The following is a 19,543-nucleotide window of genomic DNA, read 5'->3' as shown; positions in this document are numbered from 1 at the left end:
ACCACTATATTCATAGCTCTACCACTATATTCATAGCTCCACCACTATATTCATAGCTCCACCACTACATTCATAGCTCCACCACTATATTCATAGCTCCACCACTATATTTTTTTATATTTTTAGTTCACTTTTATACCTTTACAGTTTACCTGCAATTTTATTTTTGTCCTAATGAAGAACTGCAGAGTGGGTCGAAACATGGGCTGTTAATAAATATTTGAAACTAACTAACATGACTTTATAAAGGACTGCTCACAATCCCATACTTATAACATTTAACATGTTAAAACATTTTACATTTAACACATCATAAATAGCACTAATTTAAATCATCTATGAAGGCACAATGATTAGGTATACTTAATAGGTATTGATAACAATATTTTAAAGCCAGAAAAAATATGTAATAATATATTTAATATTTTATTTACAATATGTTATGGCCAGAAAACATATGTAATAATATAATAAATATTTTTTTCTCAAACATAAAATACAAGGTCAGAAGGCCTTGGCACAATTCCTATTGCTAAGGTCGTGGCTACCTCTGTGACAGCTGCTCACTTCCGCCCGCGATAAAACTCAGAATCGGACATATCGTGGCAGTGAATCTAAATAATTTAGCGTATTGGAGAAGGGTGCTTTTTATATAATAATTTGGCTGAGATCAACAATGAACCATGATTAAATAACCTACAGACAGAGGGACGGAAGGCAGGATGAAGGAGGGAAGAGAACACCACCGAATGACAAGATAAAGCAAATCTTACAGATCAAACATCACTTAACCTACCACATCTATTAGTTTATGTAATATCATGGAACCCAATAATCAAAAATAATTCAACTAAATCTATTGTACAACCTTTTGGCAAATCCTCATATCACCATGTGCATAAATTAAATAGGTTTATCTTCCTATTCATCAATAACAATCCACTCCATTTATTCAAACCAGCGATACCATTACCATACAATTAATTTTACGCCAGGGAGAATCTACATTAAAAACTTCGAGAACCCATACGGCATATAGGGGGGTCTCGGATTAGTACAAGAGCCGGGAAGAAAAAAAGGCAGTTATCTCATCCCAAATTTTTATTACTTTAATGAAAACTATGTATAATTACTAGTAAAAATTGATGAGTCTGCCAAGTATAGGTAGGTGGAATAAAAAATGGCGGCTGTTTCAAAATCTTTTTAAAAAAACATTAATTTTTCATTCGGAGCTCTATATCTTAAAAACTACCAACAACACCAGAAAATCTAAGAGAACATTATTTAAAGAAGCGTAAATTTGCTGAAATATTAGCCCTAAAAGAGATATTTACATCCAATAGTTCTCGAGAAATAGCTTTTTAAAAAGAAAAGTTTCTAAAAAATCTTCTTAAAGATTAGTGGTTAGCTAATTTATTTTGAGAAATCTATATCTCAGGAACTATGAGACGTACAGATGACTATTAGCACTCAAATTAAAGATAATTCAATGGACTATAAATAAGTTTATGACCTTTACCTTCTTAGGAATAGTAGTTTCATATTTGCTAAAATAAATTTATTTATAGTTGTTCGGACAATGAGTATGATTTATGAAAAACTTCATTTCAGAAACCTTTGGACGTACAGATGTTTGCCCGCGCTCAAATAGTTTTTTTTTAAAAAACTATTATTCGAGCGACTCGAAAATTGGGATTGTTTCTTTCGTAACTCTTTTCACTCAACAGACCCTGTGGGGTCATTAGGGAACGAAGGTTAATACCACAACTCAGTTCAAGTACTCCTCCGAGGCTAAAGTACAAGATATAAAACATAAAGTATTACAAGGAGATAGTATTAGAGAGGTAGAGAGTCTATACTATCCATGGTTAATTTCCTAAGGGAGGCTACCAACTGGTGCCTAGCAAGTTACAGTAACTGGTAGACCCCCCATAGACTACTAACTAAGCAATTCTACTACTGGCCGGGCTAAAACCCAATCCAATTTACCTGAGAGGCTCTACCCCTTTCAATTTATAGCTTTATAAAACATTATTATACAGATAAATATGAATCTGTTATTGTCTCAAATACGAAGAGGAAAGAAAAAATCTGTTGGTTGTGAGATGCACCAACTTTCACTAAACACTCTACTTTGAGATGACAATAATACTGTAAATTTTAAAAACTTTCTATATAACCCACAATGACCTTCCCATTACTAGATATTTCATATGGAGATAAGAAAAAGCTTTTTTTTTCTTTTTTTTAATAATTTATTTATTGTTATTAACAACTGTATACACATATAAACAATAAGTAGATTTGCTGTAGGTGACATAGTGACAAGATACAAACATGTGGAGAATCTACCCACTGATAGAACTCCAATAAAATTTCTAGAGGAGAAGATCTCGAGGCCATCTTCTTTTCAGGCACCTCGGAAGATTATCAGGAATAGAAGAAGCAGAAACTAGTTAGAAACTAGAGTTTTAATGGTTAGGGAGTTTATTATGGAAGGATTGATATCTGGTTCGGACTAGATCGGTTACATATGGAACACTAAGGTCTTTATGTATGATTTTATTTGTGACAAGGTAGCATTGAGGATTTTACGAAGGATTTTGGGCTGTAAGGATTGGATTCTGGAGGTATTTGATGGGTTAGTGGAGCCCCATAGCTCAACTCCGTATGTCCAAATATTCCTTATTATAGTCATGTAGATCAGTCTTTTGTAATGGATTGGCAATTTAGACCGTTTGTCTAGTAAATGTTACAATAGTCGGAATCTACCAGCAGTTTCCTGTCTTTTTAGTTTTGTATGAGCATTCCATGTCAGTCGTTTGTCGAGATGTAGTCCTAAGTAACGGATCTGTTCGGCAGGAATAAGTGGGGTATTATTAAAGGATACTGTAGGGCAAGAGGTCATGGGTTTACGTCAAAGGGTAAATGTGATTTGATGGGATTTATTGGAATTAATATTAATCCTCCAGTTTTGGCACCATTCTTCAAGGGTGGAGATGTGGGATTGGAGGGTTTAAGAAAAAGCTAAATTTGACTTTTGTCATAATAACTATTGCAAAGCAATAATTATCAAACTATTACATATTCTAGAAGATCGCGGATTGACGGTATAATAAAAAAAATAATATAAAGATGGTGCGGTTGCGGTAAAAAAAAAAATCTAATAGTCATAAAACTATTTAATGTGAGCCAACGTTTCGCCCCACATTGCAGGGCTAAAAAAGATACAATTACAAATTCTTGATTTTATTCATCTCCCCATTTTCCATCTTTTAGTTTGTACTGTATTTTATATTTCTTTTTTTTTTTTAATCTGTTATTATTAGCGTTTTCATTGATTATTGACTAAAACCTTTTATTATATTTCTTTTTACTTATCACTGCACATCTTTTTAATTTTGCATTCACTTTGTTTATTCATGTTTAAATCATTTAAGCTTTTGTGTCTTCTTTAGCCCTGATGAAGTGGAGCGAAACGTTTGCTCACCCGGACCATGTTCTTTTTATTATTTCATATTTTATATTTATCCATTGTTTATTAATTAACAATGAGAGATAGTTTATTTATTTATTGAAATTTACAACTGTATGTTAAAAGAAAAATACAAGTAAATTTGGCTAATGTTTCAGAAAACATGATAATCTTGGGAAGTAACCACTCAATTGTAGAATTTCAATCATTGATTCAAATTAGAAGATCCCATGGACATCTACTTTTCATACGCCTCGGAAGACTATCACGGATTGTTAAGGATGAGAGATTAAGCACTAATGGGTTTGGATGGTTAAGGTTTTTGGAGTGAAAGGACGTATATCTGTTTAGGGCCAAATCTGCAACGTATGGGATGTTGAGGATTTTATTTGAGACGTAATAAGGAGCATCAAGGATTTTTTATTGTAAGGATTGTATACGGAAGGAATTTGATGGTTCAAAGCCCAATTTCGTATGTCCAAATTGATGTTAATAAGTATACAATTTTATTTATAATCTTAACTATATTTTTGAGACTGGTTAATGTTATTTAAATAAATAATTTAAACTTTGTCCATTATAGTCTCAAAACCTTTTTACAAGACCGACGTTTCGGCCAGTTCGGCCACCCTCAGGGACAATCTTATAAAATTTTTGAATTGAATAATTTAAAAACACAACTTCATGCAGGATATTCTGCCCACGTTAATTCAACAATTTTTAATTAGTCAATTGTCATATTAAAACAAAAATTCTTAATCACAGTCACTTATTTGTTAATATTTATCACAATAAAGATTGTTTTTTATTTAAAAAACAATAGTATATGTAGTACATAGGAAGTTTAGGGCGTTTGTCAAGCAGATGTTGTAGTAATCGGAATCTAAGTTTGTTGTCGTTTCAGTCTAATATGGGGATTCCAGGTAAGTCTCTTGTCAAGATAGAATATTAAGTAGCGAATCTGTTCAACAGGGTTTAGAGGGATATTAAAAAAAGATACGGTAGGGAAGAAGATTAGAGGTTTACGACGGAGAGTAAAGGGGATCTGATGGGATTGGTCAGGATTTATTTTGATTCTCCAATTGTAACACCATTCTTCAATGGGTCTTATGTTAAACTGTAATTTATTTTTGAATAGACAAAATTTTTACATGTTACTTCAGAATTTTGATCGAAACATTTGTGAAGTGAAAAGCCCAACAGCAAAAGTAAGTTTGTTTTGTTCTTATGAATTTTCTCGGGTGTTACATTCCATATAATTTATTTCCATTATAAAAAAGTAAAGATAGGCGAAATGAAAAGATATATCAGCTATGTAGGTTATATATGATAAAAGTTCATATAAGTAGTCCTACATATTATTATTGGAGCGCCTCATACCAACCGAATTCTCAAAATTCCATATAAACCTTTCCAACCATCCTAATCCTTTAGTTCAAACCTTATCTAGTTCCATCCATCCCTACAGCCCACCAAGAAGGTTGAAACGGCAGTGACCAAGAGACTTATTAAAATAAAAACGGACAATTGGAGTTCTGGCAATGGTCAGATTAAGTTTTTTTCTTTTTTTTTCTTAGTATCTATGAGATCATTTATCACTATTACCTATTGCCCACAACTGTGTGGCAGATTGTAATAACTATCAATAAATAAAAGAATATCATAAAAAAAAAAAAAAATTATTGGCGCGACCGTAAAGGTTTAAGGCCTCCCACGATGTACTCAGGAAATACATTACGCGTTTCTTGATGTGGTTTTCCTAGGGTGGGTTCGTCACTCCCACGCCTATTTTTGTGAGTGCCACCCATTGGCTGGTTAACGGGCCTCACAAATACCCGGGGGGAGGGTGTGATTGAGTATTATATAATAAAGCTTGAAAAAATCCCGGATAGGGCCGGGGACTCGAACTCGCAACCTTTGGATTGGCAGACAAGCACGTTACCACGCTGCTACCCTCACCCCCAAGTAGTACTACCTAACCTATAAAATTTAACTTTTGTTCTATATTTTTTATCAGGACCTATTATATTTAATTACCTAAACATGCAATGTCTTCATAAATACATAAAAAATAAAATACTAAAATTAATTGACAAGATATAAAACAATGTAATTACACCGAAACGAAAGAGTAAATTCTGTAATTGATTAATAAACAGAGAGTACAGACTAGTTCTAAGCACAGTTGGCAATTCTAAAACAATGCAAACTTAAAACAAACACGTAGATGCCGCACGAGTGACCTTTGATTTGAACTCGAAAACCGCCACTCAACGGTTCGGCAACTAATTCAGGCCAAATTGTAACAGCAAATTCAAATAACCCATCTACAAGCTTCTGCATTCGCAAATTTGCCATTGTTTGGCAAATGTGTAAGGCACCTTTTGACAGATAGGGATATGGTATAGGTATTGGTATTTGGTGGGGGGGGGACCAAGTCCGACAAGTGGGCCTTCTAGCCCTTTTTGCCAACCCCTGGCGGCTACCCGAGTTGCCGCCGAGTACTAACCAAGGTGGGAGTGTCAAGATTCATTTTTCAAAACTTCATGTTATTGTTTACTTCTAAGTTTTGATTATAGTAATTTATTACAACATGCCTAAAATAAGTGAAAAGTAGAAATGTAAAAGTTTAGCTACTGAATGTCTTTTTAAAAAAGTCAAAACACACAAGACAAAAGAAAAAACAAACACAAACTACGAGCAAGTAATCTAACACGACAACAAATAAAACGGTGACAAGCTCAGATGGTCTGTTTCGTGACGTCATTTTCCATTTAACAGACCTAGTAACAGACTCTCAGCCATGTTACATGTTATACCGTTTTAATATGGTAAAAAAAGGAAATATTTCTCCATTTAACATATGTTTTTCCATTTAAACACCCTTTAACATGTTAAAGTAAAGATCATGAATACTCCTAATATTAACTGTCTCAGAAGGGAATCGAACCCACAACGTTCCGAACGGAGCGCACTGAGATATACGCCCCAACCTGCACGACCGTCACGTCCCTAGTTAGGGATATGACAAATTTAGAGCACCTCTGAACTACTATATAAGTTGTTGTTGTTTGCTGGGGCTTTGGGGCGTAAAACCCTGAGGTCATCAACGCCCATGTTTCGCGCTTTATAATTCTATTTCATTTATATTTATCAAACGACTGTCATGGAATCCTCACACAAGACTGAAAAGACAGGAAACTGCTCGTCGATTCCGACTATTACAACATTTACTAGACAAACGGTCCAAACTTCCAATCCATTACAAAAGACTGATCTACATGACTATTATAAGGCCTATTTGGACATACGGAATTGAGCTATGGGGCTCCACTAAACTAATTCCTCTCGAATCCAATCCTTACAGTCCGAAATTCTTCATAAAATCCTTAATGCTCCTTACTATGTACGAATCAAATTATCCATCAGGACCTCATTGTTCCCTATGTTGCCGATTTGGTCAGAAGCAGATACCAATCCTTCCATAATAAACTTCCCAACCACCCAAACCAACTCGTTTCTAACCTTCACTACCCAATGATCCTCCTAGACGTCTGAAAAGAAGATGGCCTCGAGATCTTCTCCTTTAGAAATGTTTTTGGAGTTCTATCAATGGGTAGATTCTCCACACGTTTTTATTATGTCATAGTATCACTTACAGCAAATTTATTTGATGTGTATATATGTATACAGTTGTAAATATCAATAAATAAATTATTTTAAAAAAAATTTATATTTATAATTCTATTACACTTTATTTTTCTCTTTAAATAATTATTTCTTTTGCTATTTTATATTACGTATAACAGATTTTCCGGTTTAAATCTTATTCAAAAGGCCATTTCTTCTTAAGAAAACCAAAACCATTTCCACGTTCTTCTGGTCATCATTCAGAGCATCCGATACACTCGGTCATACTCCCAATCTACTCAAGTTCGCGGAATAGAAATAACATTCCTCAAATATGTGACTGATCGTAAGTACACTGTTGCAGTATTGACATTTTGGCGGTGGCTGCTTACTTATCAGATATGTATGAGTTAAACTCGTATGACCTATTATCAATCTGGCAATAGCTACCTCCTCCCTGCGATTGGAACGGTTTGATGTAGTCCATGGTTTAATGGTTTTTTTAATAGTTTTTAATTACTATATAAGTTTTATTTTTAAATTAAATTCTTTGTATATATATATAGGATGAGGAAAAATAGGTTGGATATTTTTTTTTAGGTTAAAATGCAGGAATTAATGATACTACATAATTTGAAAGTTTAATTGGTTTTCGAAAAAAAATAATCTAATTTTGTACCAATTCTAAAAAAAAAGTTATTTAATTTAAAATGATAAAGTGACTTTTATGCCAGGTTTAATATTTTACATACCTCATTGTTACAGCCAATCGATTACAGGAGATGGGAACAGGAAAGGAATCTACCGCTTCAGGATAGTACACAAGAAGACCCTCAACTCGAGTTAGTCCTACAAACATATTCAACATTACTTCAACTTAATTTTCATCCAAAGATGGAAGGAACTTAGGAACCTTACAATTGATGGAACCGGAGCTTCCGTAGTTCCAATTGTTTTAACCATTACTAATAATTAAAAATATAAGTCCAACGACAATAATTTAAAAAAAAAACTTTTTTATTTAGTAGGCATTGAACCTGTACATCTACGTACAACAATATATACGCTTCAACCGACAATGTCTACATATATACTATTATATTATATAAAGATACAGAGCGTATTTGGAAAACTAATATATTGTGATTTAAATGTTTCGTTAATATTTAAAAATAAAGAAAAAACAAATCTTTAATAACAACTTTTACGATTATATCAAAAACAAGTATTTATTTGTTTGTATTAAACTTTGTATTTTAATGTATTCCTTAAAAGGAAAAAAATTCTCATTAACTGTTTTAAGAAAATATTAGGTAGGTTTATATACTTAGTTTAACTAGCTTTATATATATATATATTTTTTTTCATACCCTCCTGTGATGATTTTAGTGGGTATTTGGTACGTACATATAGAAGGTATGCTATATGTATAGCTGGGTATGAAGGATACCTTGGATTGCCTTTTGGCATTATAAGGTTAGGTGAGGGGTCCAATGAAGGTTGTAACTTGGTTGGCTTACGATAGTGGATTAATGGAACGGGGTTTATATTTGTTCTTTGCTTTTATAATTTTATACTTTGCAATCCTAACTATTCCAATTGAAATGTTGGATTTCTAGAGAGCTACTAAATGGATTTTAATTGTTGACGAAACAAATTATTGGAAATAGCGTTTACTTTAACTTCTATTCAGTTCACACTTGAGAATGAATGAACGGTTAGACAGAAAATTACATTAATAAGAGAAATTTTTATTTTTGTCACGTAATATATAGTACAAGAGCCAGGAAGAAAAAAAAGGCAGTTATTTCACTCCAATATTTGATTACTCTAATGAAAACTATGTATAATTACAAGTCAAAACGGACGAGTCTGCCAAGTATAGGTAAGGGAAATAAAAAAGACGGCTGTTTCAGTCCCTTAAAAAACATTAATTTTTCATTCGGAGCTCAATATCTTCAAAAGTAGCAACAACACTAGAAAATCTAAAATAACATTATTTAAAGTAGAGTAAATTTGCTCAAATATTATCCCTAATAGAGCAATTGGCGTCAAATAGTTCCTGAGATATAGCTTTTTAAAAAGCGACATTTCTTAAAAATCGACTAAAAGATTAGTAGTTAGTTAATTTATTTTGAGAAATCTATATCTCAGGAACTATGTGACGTATAGGTGTCTATTAGCACTCAAATTAAAGCTAGTTTGATTTGCTATAAAGTAATTTATGACCTTTATCTTCGTACGAATAGTAGTTTTCATGATATTTCCCAAAATAAATTGATTTATAGTTGTTCGGACAATAAGTATGATTTATGAAAAACTTTATTTCAGAAACCATTGGACGTATAGATGTCTGTCAGCACTGAAATTAAAGTTAGTTAAATGTACTATAGAATAGTTTATAACGTTTATCTTTGTAGGAGTAGTAGTTTTTATGATATTTGACAAAATAATTTCACAAGCTGTTAATTTCTATTTATTCGTATAAAATGTTTGATTTTCGAAAAAATATATCTCTAAATCCATAAGACGCACACAAAAATAGAAGAAATTTAACTAACTATAAAGTAGTTCATGACATTTATCTTCGTAGGGGTAGCAGTTTTTGCATACGAATATGAATTTGGCAAAGAAAAATTTGTCCGAACAACTATAAATCAATTTATTTTAGCAAATATCATGAAAGCTACTACTCCTACGACGATAAACATCATAAACCACTTCATAGCTCATTAAACTAGCTTTAATTTGAATGCTAACAGACGTCTGCACGTCAAATGGTTTTTGAGATATAGAATTTTCAAAATAAATTCACTAACTACTGATCATTCAGTACGTTCTGTACAACATTTTTATGAAATATTGTTTTTTTTAAAAGCTATTTCTCGAGAACTATTGAACGTAAATAGCTCTTATGGGCATACAGTTTAGCAAATTTACTCTACTTTATGTTCTCTTAGATTTTCTATTGTTATTGGTAGTTTTAAAGATATAGAGCTCCGAATGAATAATTACATATTTTTAACGTTTTGAAAAAGCTGCCTTTTTTTTATTTCCTCTACCTATACTTGGCATACACATCAATTTTGACTAGTAATTATACATATTTTTTATTAAAGTAATCAAAAATTGGGGTGAAATAACTGACTTTTTTCTTCTCTTGGGCTCTTGTACTAATAGAGCTCCGAAGGCGTGCCCAACCCCCACTTTTTCCTAGAAGAAGAGATGAGTTATGACACACCACTTACGTTACGAATCATGGGAATAACCGCTCATTACATAGTAACCATATAATCAACAGCTGTCATAATGTATGTATGTGAGTAATAAAGCTTAAGTCGACATTTTTTTTTAAGGGATTTATAAATATTTGGTTTATGCAGTTATCAAACGTACTAATCAGTCATGTACTCATCAACTCGATGAAACAGGGATGTACATCCTAAAGTGATCGCCGGTGAAACCGCAGAGCACAGATGTATCGATACTTTTATCAATTATCTTATAGCCGTGCTATCCTGAGACACAATCAACATTTTTCATGTTATCAAGCAGCCAATCTTATCTATAAATGAAACAACTGAAAAGGTACTGACTTGCTAAAAAATTTATATCTTTAAAAGAAAATCGTAGAGAATGCATAGAACCACCATGACTAATCCTAGCCTTACAGTGCTATGGATATTAACTCCAACAAAGGCCTCCTATATCGCGCCTGCCAAATTGTACCGCATCTTCATAGGATCCTCGCCATTGTTGACGGCACCGCCATCTAGAGGTTAATCTAAAGGAAGTTGATGGCCTTTAAACATAAATAAAATCCTATCTACGCAGGAGAGAAGAGAGAAGGATTCGTTTCACCTAGTATACTACTTTTATATTTCTATTTTACAATTAAGTATAATTAAACAAAAATATACACAAACAAGATGGCCATTCCTTTATTCGAGTCTTCAGTAGTATGGAAACTTTTTAAGATATTTTCAAAACCAGTATCGATACTTAGTATTCGATACTATGCCGATTTTATTTGGATCTACATTTTCTATTTAGTAGTCGAGCATTACAAGGTTTCGGTGACATCGATACTTTTGGAATCCGGTTGACCTTTTTATCACTTTTTCGAGTATCGATAGTATTGATACTTCCCATCCACTAATCTTGGAGAATCGATACTTTTTATCTGATATTATCGGATAAAAGGCCTATATGACTGTAGGTCATAAGGCCCGTTTCCTCTATAACAGTTATGGCCATCTCTGTCGTGGTAGGGCTGCTCACTATCAAGTTACCGCGCATTAGCGACAGGTATTGTCAAATCTAAACTAGTTGAGAGTGACCTTTCACAACTTATTTATCAATAGTTGTGATTGATAAGGTGTTGAAATACATTTTTCTTATAGGAGAGTGAATTTGCCGATCAAATGAAATAAAAATTGTGAAATGGTAAGAAATGTTGAAATGGAACAAGAAAGGGAAAAGGAATAAATTGAAATATTTGTATTGAGTACGTACACTGGATTGATTGTAAAAGGAAACTGTGGGGGAAAAAAACTGTGTTCTTTCTTTTTTATTATATCATGTAAATATATATATATATATATGTCCGATATATATAAATATATGTTCGATCATGGATTGATAATTATACTGTGAAATGTAGCAACCCAATATCTTTCGGCAGCATGGATGAATAAAGCATTTCTCTGTACTCTTACAGTTGTGTTTTGAGTACTTTTTTTTTTTTTCGACTGTTACTTTGTGTTTTGGTTTGAGTATCTCTGAGGCTCCTCAATCCTCATCAGTCGATTTCTCTTTATTATATTCTAAAGGGACTCGTCCCAGAATAAATAAAGTATTATTATTATTATTGGATCGTATTTTTGCGCAAAAAGGTGAATGTGCTTTTAAAAGAAAACGTCCTGAAATACATCATTCCTTAACTTTTTTTTTCTCCTGTATGGAATCGGGATGGTATTGGTTTATCCCATATAGCCAAGAATTAATTACCTATATTCCATTTTTTATGTCATTTGTTAATTATGTATAATATGTTGGTTACTGCTATTATTCATCAAATATATGTGATTTACTAATATACTGTACCTGAACTATTTCTGTAATAAATTTTTGTTTGTAGATTTTTTTTTTGTATTCTGGAAATTCAAGTACAATATGTTTAAGGGTCTCGTTACTGCTACAATTTTCGCCTGGAAAAATTTCTATTTTTATATCTATTTATTTATATCTATTTTTAACAAGGCCTTCTGCAAACGGAGCTACTGGAAAGGAACAAAACCACTTGGTAAATCAAGTTACTGACTCAGTGATGACACCACACCCGAGGCTACTCATCAGTAATCAAACTCTCTAGTTCGTTCAGTGTCGTCATGGATATCGTGAATGAAATGTCTTCGGAAGACTCGAGCGATGATGAAACCATCATGTTGGATTATTATGTCAGGAGAAGAATATTAAGAAGGTTTTGGGTACACCTATATCTTGAGAACAATGTTCAGAAGTGGTTGTTTGTTGCTGATAAACAAGTTTTACGACGTTTCAGACTTCTATCCATGTTCACTCCATTTAATGGTGCTTCGAATAGTCAGGAAAGTGAAAATTATATAAAATGGGATTTTGTTCAACCTCCCCCACCAGCAATAGAATTATCTGTCGGTCACTCATCATCAAGAAACTGTAATCACTCTGAGACCCGACCTGCGAGTCACCAATGGATGGGTTGCGAGTTTCTGTGAATCACAGACGAGTCCACAACCAGTATCACTGTGTGCGGCGTCTCATTCTGCCCCATTGTATTACACAGGGAGTGACACAAAGTAAACTGGTTAGTTTTTCAAGTCACAGACCAGCTCCTTTTCAGTACCTCCGAGTGCCTACGGCCAACGTCTAGTATCAATTTCTATGATGCCTTTCCCAATGTTAGCTTATGAGAACCAACGTTTTCGAATGCTATGAGCAAATATATTATCTATGGAACTGAACGTAGCGGTTCTTCTAATATTGTTTTTGTCAGTTTTCTATCTGATCTAATCTTATCATTCTATATTAATAATCCGTGTAAGGTAACTGAGTGTCTACCAGCTAACATAGCCATTATGACGTCTAAGTTAGCAAAATTTTATCAACTGTCTCGTTACCTATAATCCCTAGTGACCCTTAAATATTAATTGTTTATTTCCTTATATTGCTGGCGGTTTTTTTATTATTCCCATTTGGGTATTACTTATAATTTTATTTATATTATTATTTAGTGATAATTAGGGATAGGATTTTTATGTGCTAAAAAATCCGAAATATGTACATAAATATGGGCTAATAAATAGTCAAATATTTAAAAAAATATGTATTTATAAATTTTGTATTATTCAACAATATAAATTACTAAATAATAGAATTAGTAATTTTATAACTTAAAAAAAGTTACATAAAAATCTATTTATCATATATTGTATGAATAATATTTTAAAGAAATTATGTTAAAATGTACTTAGAGAAAACATAGCTGTTCAATAACAAGACATTAATAAGTAATTGTATTAAACTAATGGATTAATAATTACTCAGGATGAATTATGAACAAATTATAAATGGAAATAATGAATAACCCTAATTAAAAAGAAAAAAATTAGAAAAATATTTAAAACTTTGAAAGAAATCAATTATTTAGCCGGGTTATTTGCAAAATTATTGCAGATTAAATGCATTTTTAAATTTTCAAATAAAAATCTTCGTCGGTTTAACCGCAGAATGGACTTGTACCGGCTAAAAGATCTTTCAACATCTACTGATGTTATAGGGGCTACTTAAATGAAGCTATTTCCATTGCATCTAGTTCGGTATTCTGCATCATCTGGGCGGCTGTGTCATCATTTGTTATAATAAGGAATAAGACCCTTGATCTTTTTTATTAATTCTGAGAAATTCTCGATGTAATTCTGTGTGAAAATTTATTATTGCCACTGCTTTTAATTTGTGTTCAAAGATGAAGATGTAAAATTTGTACGCACTATTTATGATAAATGATAAATTTCACGTTTCTTGCGTTCTCTTAAATTTTACGTTTTTGCTACGAAAAATGTATTTACAATTGATCAAATAATTTGAGGAAATATGTGATTCAGGACAAAATACCTAAAAATATGTTAAAAGTAAGAAATGTTTCAGAAAATATGTGGTTTACAACAGAATATGTAAAAAAGGCCAAATATTTAAAAATATGTGAAATAAAAATGGCTTCTTTTGTCCAGAAATGTCTTGAAACATCTTTAGTTCGTAAGGAATCGCAGTTATCATAGTCAGGTAAAAATATGTGAAAACATAAAAATCCTATCCCTAGTGATAATAATGCACTCCTTCAATCTGTAAAACTATAAAATTATATACTGTGGATTGACTAACGTATTTGAGGCCTTCTTATTTTATACTGAGAGGAGTGATTGAACTTAGGAACATAAATAAATTTTGCATTTTTTCAAATAAATATCTACATGAAATTGCTGTTACATTATTTTTACACCCTATTTCAAAAATAAAAAGTAAGGGATTTGTGGATTTAGAAATGGATTTTCGTACATTTGGTTTTAACAGAATACGTCCCGAAATTCATCTTTTATTTAATTGGTTGCCGAGTAGAGATACACAAATATTGAAAGAATAGCTTAAACAGACTAAGAAACGCTAAAAAAGTTCAATAAGGAAAATTCACTGTACCGTAGAAACCATAGACATCTTGTGGTTTACAAAATAGTTTCACGTTTACATGCAACATTGATCTGAAAGAATCAACGACTTGCATTTGAATAAATACTAGAACCACAACTCTAACATAGTTACCTTTTAAATAAATCAAATGCTATCCTTGCTAAGTCTCAACACTCTTTATTATATCAAAACTCCAACGTTTCGGCCAATTCGGCCATCCTAACAATTAACAGCTTTTAATATACATTCATTTGTAACAATTTTAATAACAACATTATTATTAATAATTGAACAAACCTTAAATATAAATTTACACCTCACATACAAATTTAAAAAATGTTTTACAGGCTATTCTGCGCAGGTCATTCATTCCAAGTCAAATTCCCCTATGAAAAAGTCAATTAACAGGGATTCACAATAATTATTAATAATCTTATGTCTCGTTACCTATTTTTTCACAATTTCATTAATATTTAAAACTTTTTATTTTAGATTAACTTACACTATCAACTATCATATAAACTATTTTTTACCTTCCATTGTTAAAATTAATTGTAAATAGAAACATAAAATTTTTACCCCGTATTTTTTATAAAATCTCTGCATAATGTTAGTTCAACTTTATATAAATTATTCTACAATAATCTTTCTTTTTTTCTTTCTGAACTTTCTTGAAGAATTCAGTGAGAATTCTCTGACAAAATTTTTCATAGAGCTGCTATCTATATAAGTCAAAAAATATAATTTAAATCGTTCGAGTTGGCATCGAGTGACTATAGGGAAATAATTTATAACAATCATAAATATAAGTGTTTCTAAAAAGTATGATATTTAAATTTCAAAATGATTGCGCTCCATCATGCGACAGCCACCATAGCTACCCTAGACATGCATATCGTGCGCCAGGGCTCTGCATAGCGAATAGAGGGCACGAACATAATTAGGGATTAATAGTCAGGAATATAGTTGGGCTGCGAGTGAGCAGAAATATTTTTAAATAAACTCAAGTTTCCAAATCAGATTTTTAAAATAACCTGAGGCAATAAATTGAATTCCCCCCCCCTCTCTCCTAGTTTTCTAAAAATTATCCTTATTAAACAAACCCCTAATGGATTGGTTTAATTTTTGGCAAATTTTTCATTTTCTGCGAGCCCTTACGTAATAACAATAAAAGTGCTTAAGTTGATAGCTAAAGAGTTAAAGGGTGTCAAAGTTGAACTAAAGCAGCATGTATTTTAAAATGATATTTTTCGTCTCGTATTTTTTTTTTTAATATTTGTTTATTGCTATTTACAACTGTACATTATAATACATTTAGTAAATCTGATCTAAGTTAAATTTGAGTGTTACAGACAGGCGTGTAGAGAAACTACCCATTGATAGCACTGTAATGACATTTTACATTAGCTGGTCTCGTGGCCATCTTCTTTTCAGGCGCCTCGGAGGATTGTCAGGAATGGAAGAGGATGCAAGGTTAGAAACTAGGGGGTTTGAGTGGTTAGGGAGTTTATAATGGAAGGAGTGATATCTGGTTCGGGCTAGATCGGTTACATAGGGAACATTAAGGTCTTTATGTATGATTTTATTTGTGACAAAATAAGGAGCATTGAGGATTATGGATTGTAAGGATTGGATACGAGAGGAATTCGAAGGTTTAGTGGAGCCCCAAAGCTTAACTCCATATGTTCTGATTAGCCTTATTACAGTCATGTAGATCAGTCTTTTGTAATGAGTTGGAAGTTTAGACCGTTTGTCTTGTAAGTAACCATGTGTAATAGTTGAAATCGACGTGCAGTTCCCTGTCTTTACAGTCTTGTGTGAGGATTCCAGGTTAGTCGTTTATTCGGATGTAGTCCAAGGTAGCGGATCTGTTCTATAGGGGTAAGAGCAACATTATTAAAGGATACTGTAGGGCAGTCGGTAAGGATTGGATACGAGAGGAATTCGAAGGTTAAGTGGAGCCCCAAAGCTCAACTCCATATGCCCAGATTGGCCATAGACATGTAAATCTGTCTTTTGTAATGAATTGAAAGTTTTGACCGTTTGTCTAGTAAGTGCTGTAATAGTCGATAGTCTAGATGTAGTTCAAGGTAGCGGATCTGTAGGGCAGTCGGTAGGTTTACGGCGAAGGGTAAAGGTGATTTTATGGGATTTATTTTAATCCTCCAATTACACTATTCTTCGAGGGCTGTGATATGGGATTAGAGAGTTTGGGATACAATTAATGGGTTATTATTAACAGCGAGCACACATGTGTCATTGACATACGTGGTGTGAGGATAGTGTTAGGATTGGTTGGAATGTAACTGCGAGCACATATTGATATTAATTAAAAATATAAATGTTTACTAAAAATATCCATTTTTAATAATAATGATTATAATAATATAATTAGTAATAATTATTACGTATTTAAATAAACTCATTCTCTTGAATTTCACAATACTTCATCCTTATCAGTATCAATTCCAGTTGCGCTGTTATTAGGCGTAAATATTTCTTTTTGCAAAAATCCAGTCCTGGAATTCCGCTGCACTCTGCCCCATAATGTTCCCTCAGGAGCTCACATCCTTGATCTTTAAAGAAGCAACTGCAACCCCTGGGCTTTTTAATGTAACTTTCCTTCTCAAGTTAAACACATGTGTTTTTTTTATTATTATTTTTTTATCAAAGCACACATTATCATCGATTGTATAGTTCAGTATACTTTCACCCCTTATGAATATATAGGGTAGACTTTGCATTTAGAATTCAAAATAAATCTCTTTGTTGGAATAAATTTAAAGTGCCACTTTAGCACTTCCTTCTAGTTAGTTAAACCTTTTATACCGTGTATGATGATTTCAAAATGAAATCCTAAGAATCGCAGTGGATGCCCCTTTGTAAGAAATAGCTAATGTATCAGCAACTTGGGAAATCCAACCTCATCCCGAAGACTGAAGCCCAAGCCCAGGCTCCTGCTATAAGTTATACATTTATCTAGTTCGATATTGTCATAACTACAATTTTTTTTATCTCCTCGTCTTTTTTTTTTTAAATTATCTTAATTTTTTTCCCATTAGAAGTCAGTTTTTTTAATTTTATTAAATCAATAAATGTCAAGGGTAACTTTTATTTTTTTCTCTCACCTTAAGAATCATTATTGTTATCAGTTTGTTTTATTTTATTTATTATTTATGTATATATATTTTTTTTAATTCATCGCTATTATTCGCAATAGTTCAATATTTATAGCGTTGTAAATAGTTAGAGGTTTCTTTTGCACGAGACTCCAGTGATACCATCAAATTACAATTAATTTGGGTAATATCCATCAATAATTTATCCCAGGGAATACCTAAATGAAACTGGGTGTGTTACAATATGTGTTAAAAACGGGTATATGTCCTTTATCCTCTTTTGGGAGGAAACAAACATTCCTACTTACAATTTCTATGGTATAAGTTATTTTTCATTAAAACTAATTTTACCAGGCCATAATAGAGGGGAAAAAAACATAAAAAATTTTTTAAAAAATTATATAGTCAGTAGATTGAACCCATTTTGAAAGTCAATGCCTCATATATAACTGAAAAAAATAAATAACAATATATATTCAGAATAAATACAATATGTATTTAGGGTAGAGGGATATAAAGACAACGACAACGAAGCACCCTTGGGAAGACGGCGACAGCTTGGAGCCATGGAGACAGAAATCGATATATCGATTCTGGTATTAGGGCCCAGTCTAGCAGCCAGCTTTATATAGGAGATAGCCCTCCACGGCCTTTATTATATTATATCCTACAATATATATATTATAAAAAATTATACAATGTGAACTATTATATCAAAAAGTAATATTAGGTAAAAATAAAAAAAAAACTATATTATTAAGGTGTTTTTTCGTTGAAACGCCATATACTTATATACACATAAAACATTATGAAAATCGATTCTTGAATAACCATTTTCAATATCAGCTTGTAAACAACGCTAATAAACATATATTATATGTTTATGCAGATATGATAACGTTTATTTAAAAAACAAAAACATAATTTTTTCATTTAAAAATGCCGGGTGTTTGAGGATAGAGGGGAGATATGAAGTTTGTTAAAGTTAAACAAAAAATTTTGTTATCCATCAACATCTGGTGGCATTTTTGAAATTAGCAATTACATTAATTAGTGATTAATTGTTATTTTTAATCCTATTAAGCCCAAATCAGAGTGACGATATGAATAGCCAAGATCCATACATGGGTTTAGTAAAAGAGTCCAAGAGGAGAAAAAAAAGTCAGTTATTTCACCTTTTTTTTTTTTCTTTGAGTATGCCATGTATATGTATGGGGAATAAAAAGTGGCGGCTGTTTGAAAAAGTTTTTAAAAAATCAAATAATTAATTAAAATTACACTTTAATTGTAATTGTAGTCCCAACAACAAGTAGATTTATTTCTTTATACAATTTTAATTAATTTTTTCTATAATATTTGTAACTATTTCTAATTATTATTGTTCTACTATTTATTACTCTATTTATAATTCTACCACACGTGGCTGTACATATTATTAATTAGTTTTATATTCATCTATATTTATATTGTTTAAACTTTTGTCCCTTAATTAAAAAAAAAAAATGTATAACTTTTTACTCCCTTTGTATATGTATTCATTTAGCTGTGATGAAGCCCTGCAAAGTGGGGCGAAACGTTGGTTACCATTAAATATATA

The 19,543-nt window shown here is 32.0% G+C and overlaps 1 protein-coding gene across 14 annotated transcripts in view; it reads right to left on the bottom strand.

Annotated features, from left to right (window-relative positions):
• The window catches only part of Klc (kinesin light chain), a 166,950-nt gene that overhangs the window by 93,324 nt on the left and 54,083 nt on the right, over positions 1-19,543 (bottom strand). For 2 of the 14 annotated variants that reach the window (XM_014417028.3, XM_014417027.3), the window contains one exon: positions 7,858-7,954. The exons of the other annotated variants lie outside the window; for them this stretch is intronic. In XM_014417028.3, the coding sequence (XP_014272514.1) occupies positions 7,858-7,862 (5 nt within the window). In that variant the 5' untranslated portion in view covers positions 7,863-7,954. The remainder of the gene's footprint in view (positions 1-7,857; positions 7,955-19,543) is intronic. 14 annotated transcript variants of the gene reach the window in all.

The sequence above is a fragment of the Halyomorpha halys genome, unplaced genomic scaffold, assembly GCF_000696795.3.
Source record: "Halyomorpha halys isolate HHAL.00 unplaced genomic scaffold, Hhal_1.1 Scaffold145.1, whole genome shotgun sequence".
Taxonomy (NCBI): Eukaryota; Metazoa; Arthropoda; class Insecta; order Hemiptera; family Pentatomidae; genus Halyomorpha; species Halyomorpha halys.
This window is presented reverse-complemented; position numbering and strand designations above follow the sequence as displayed.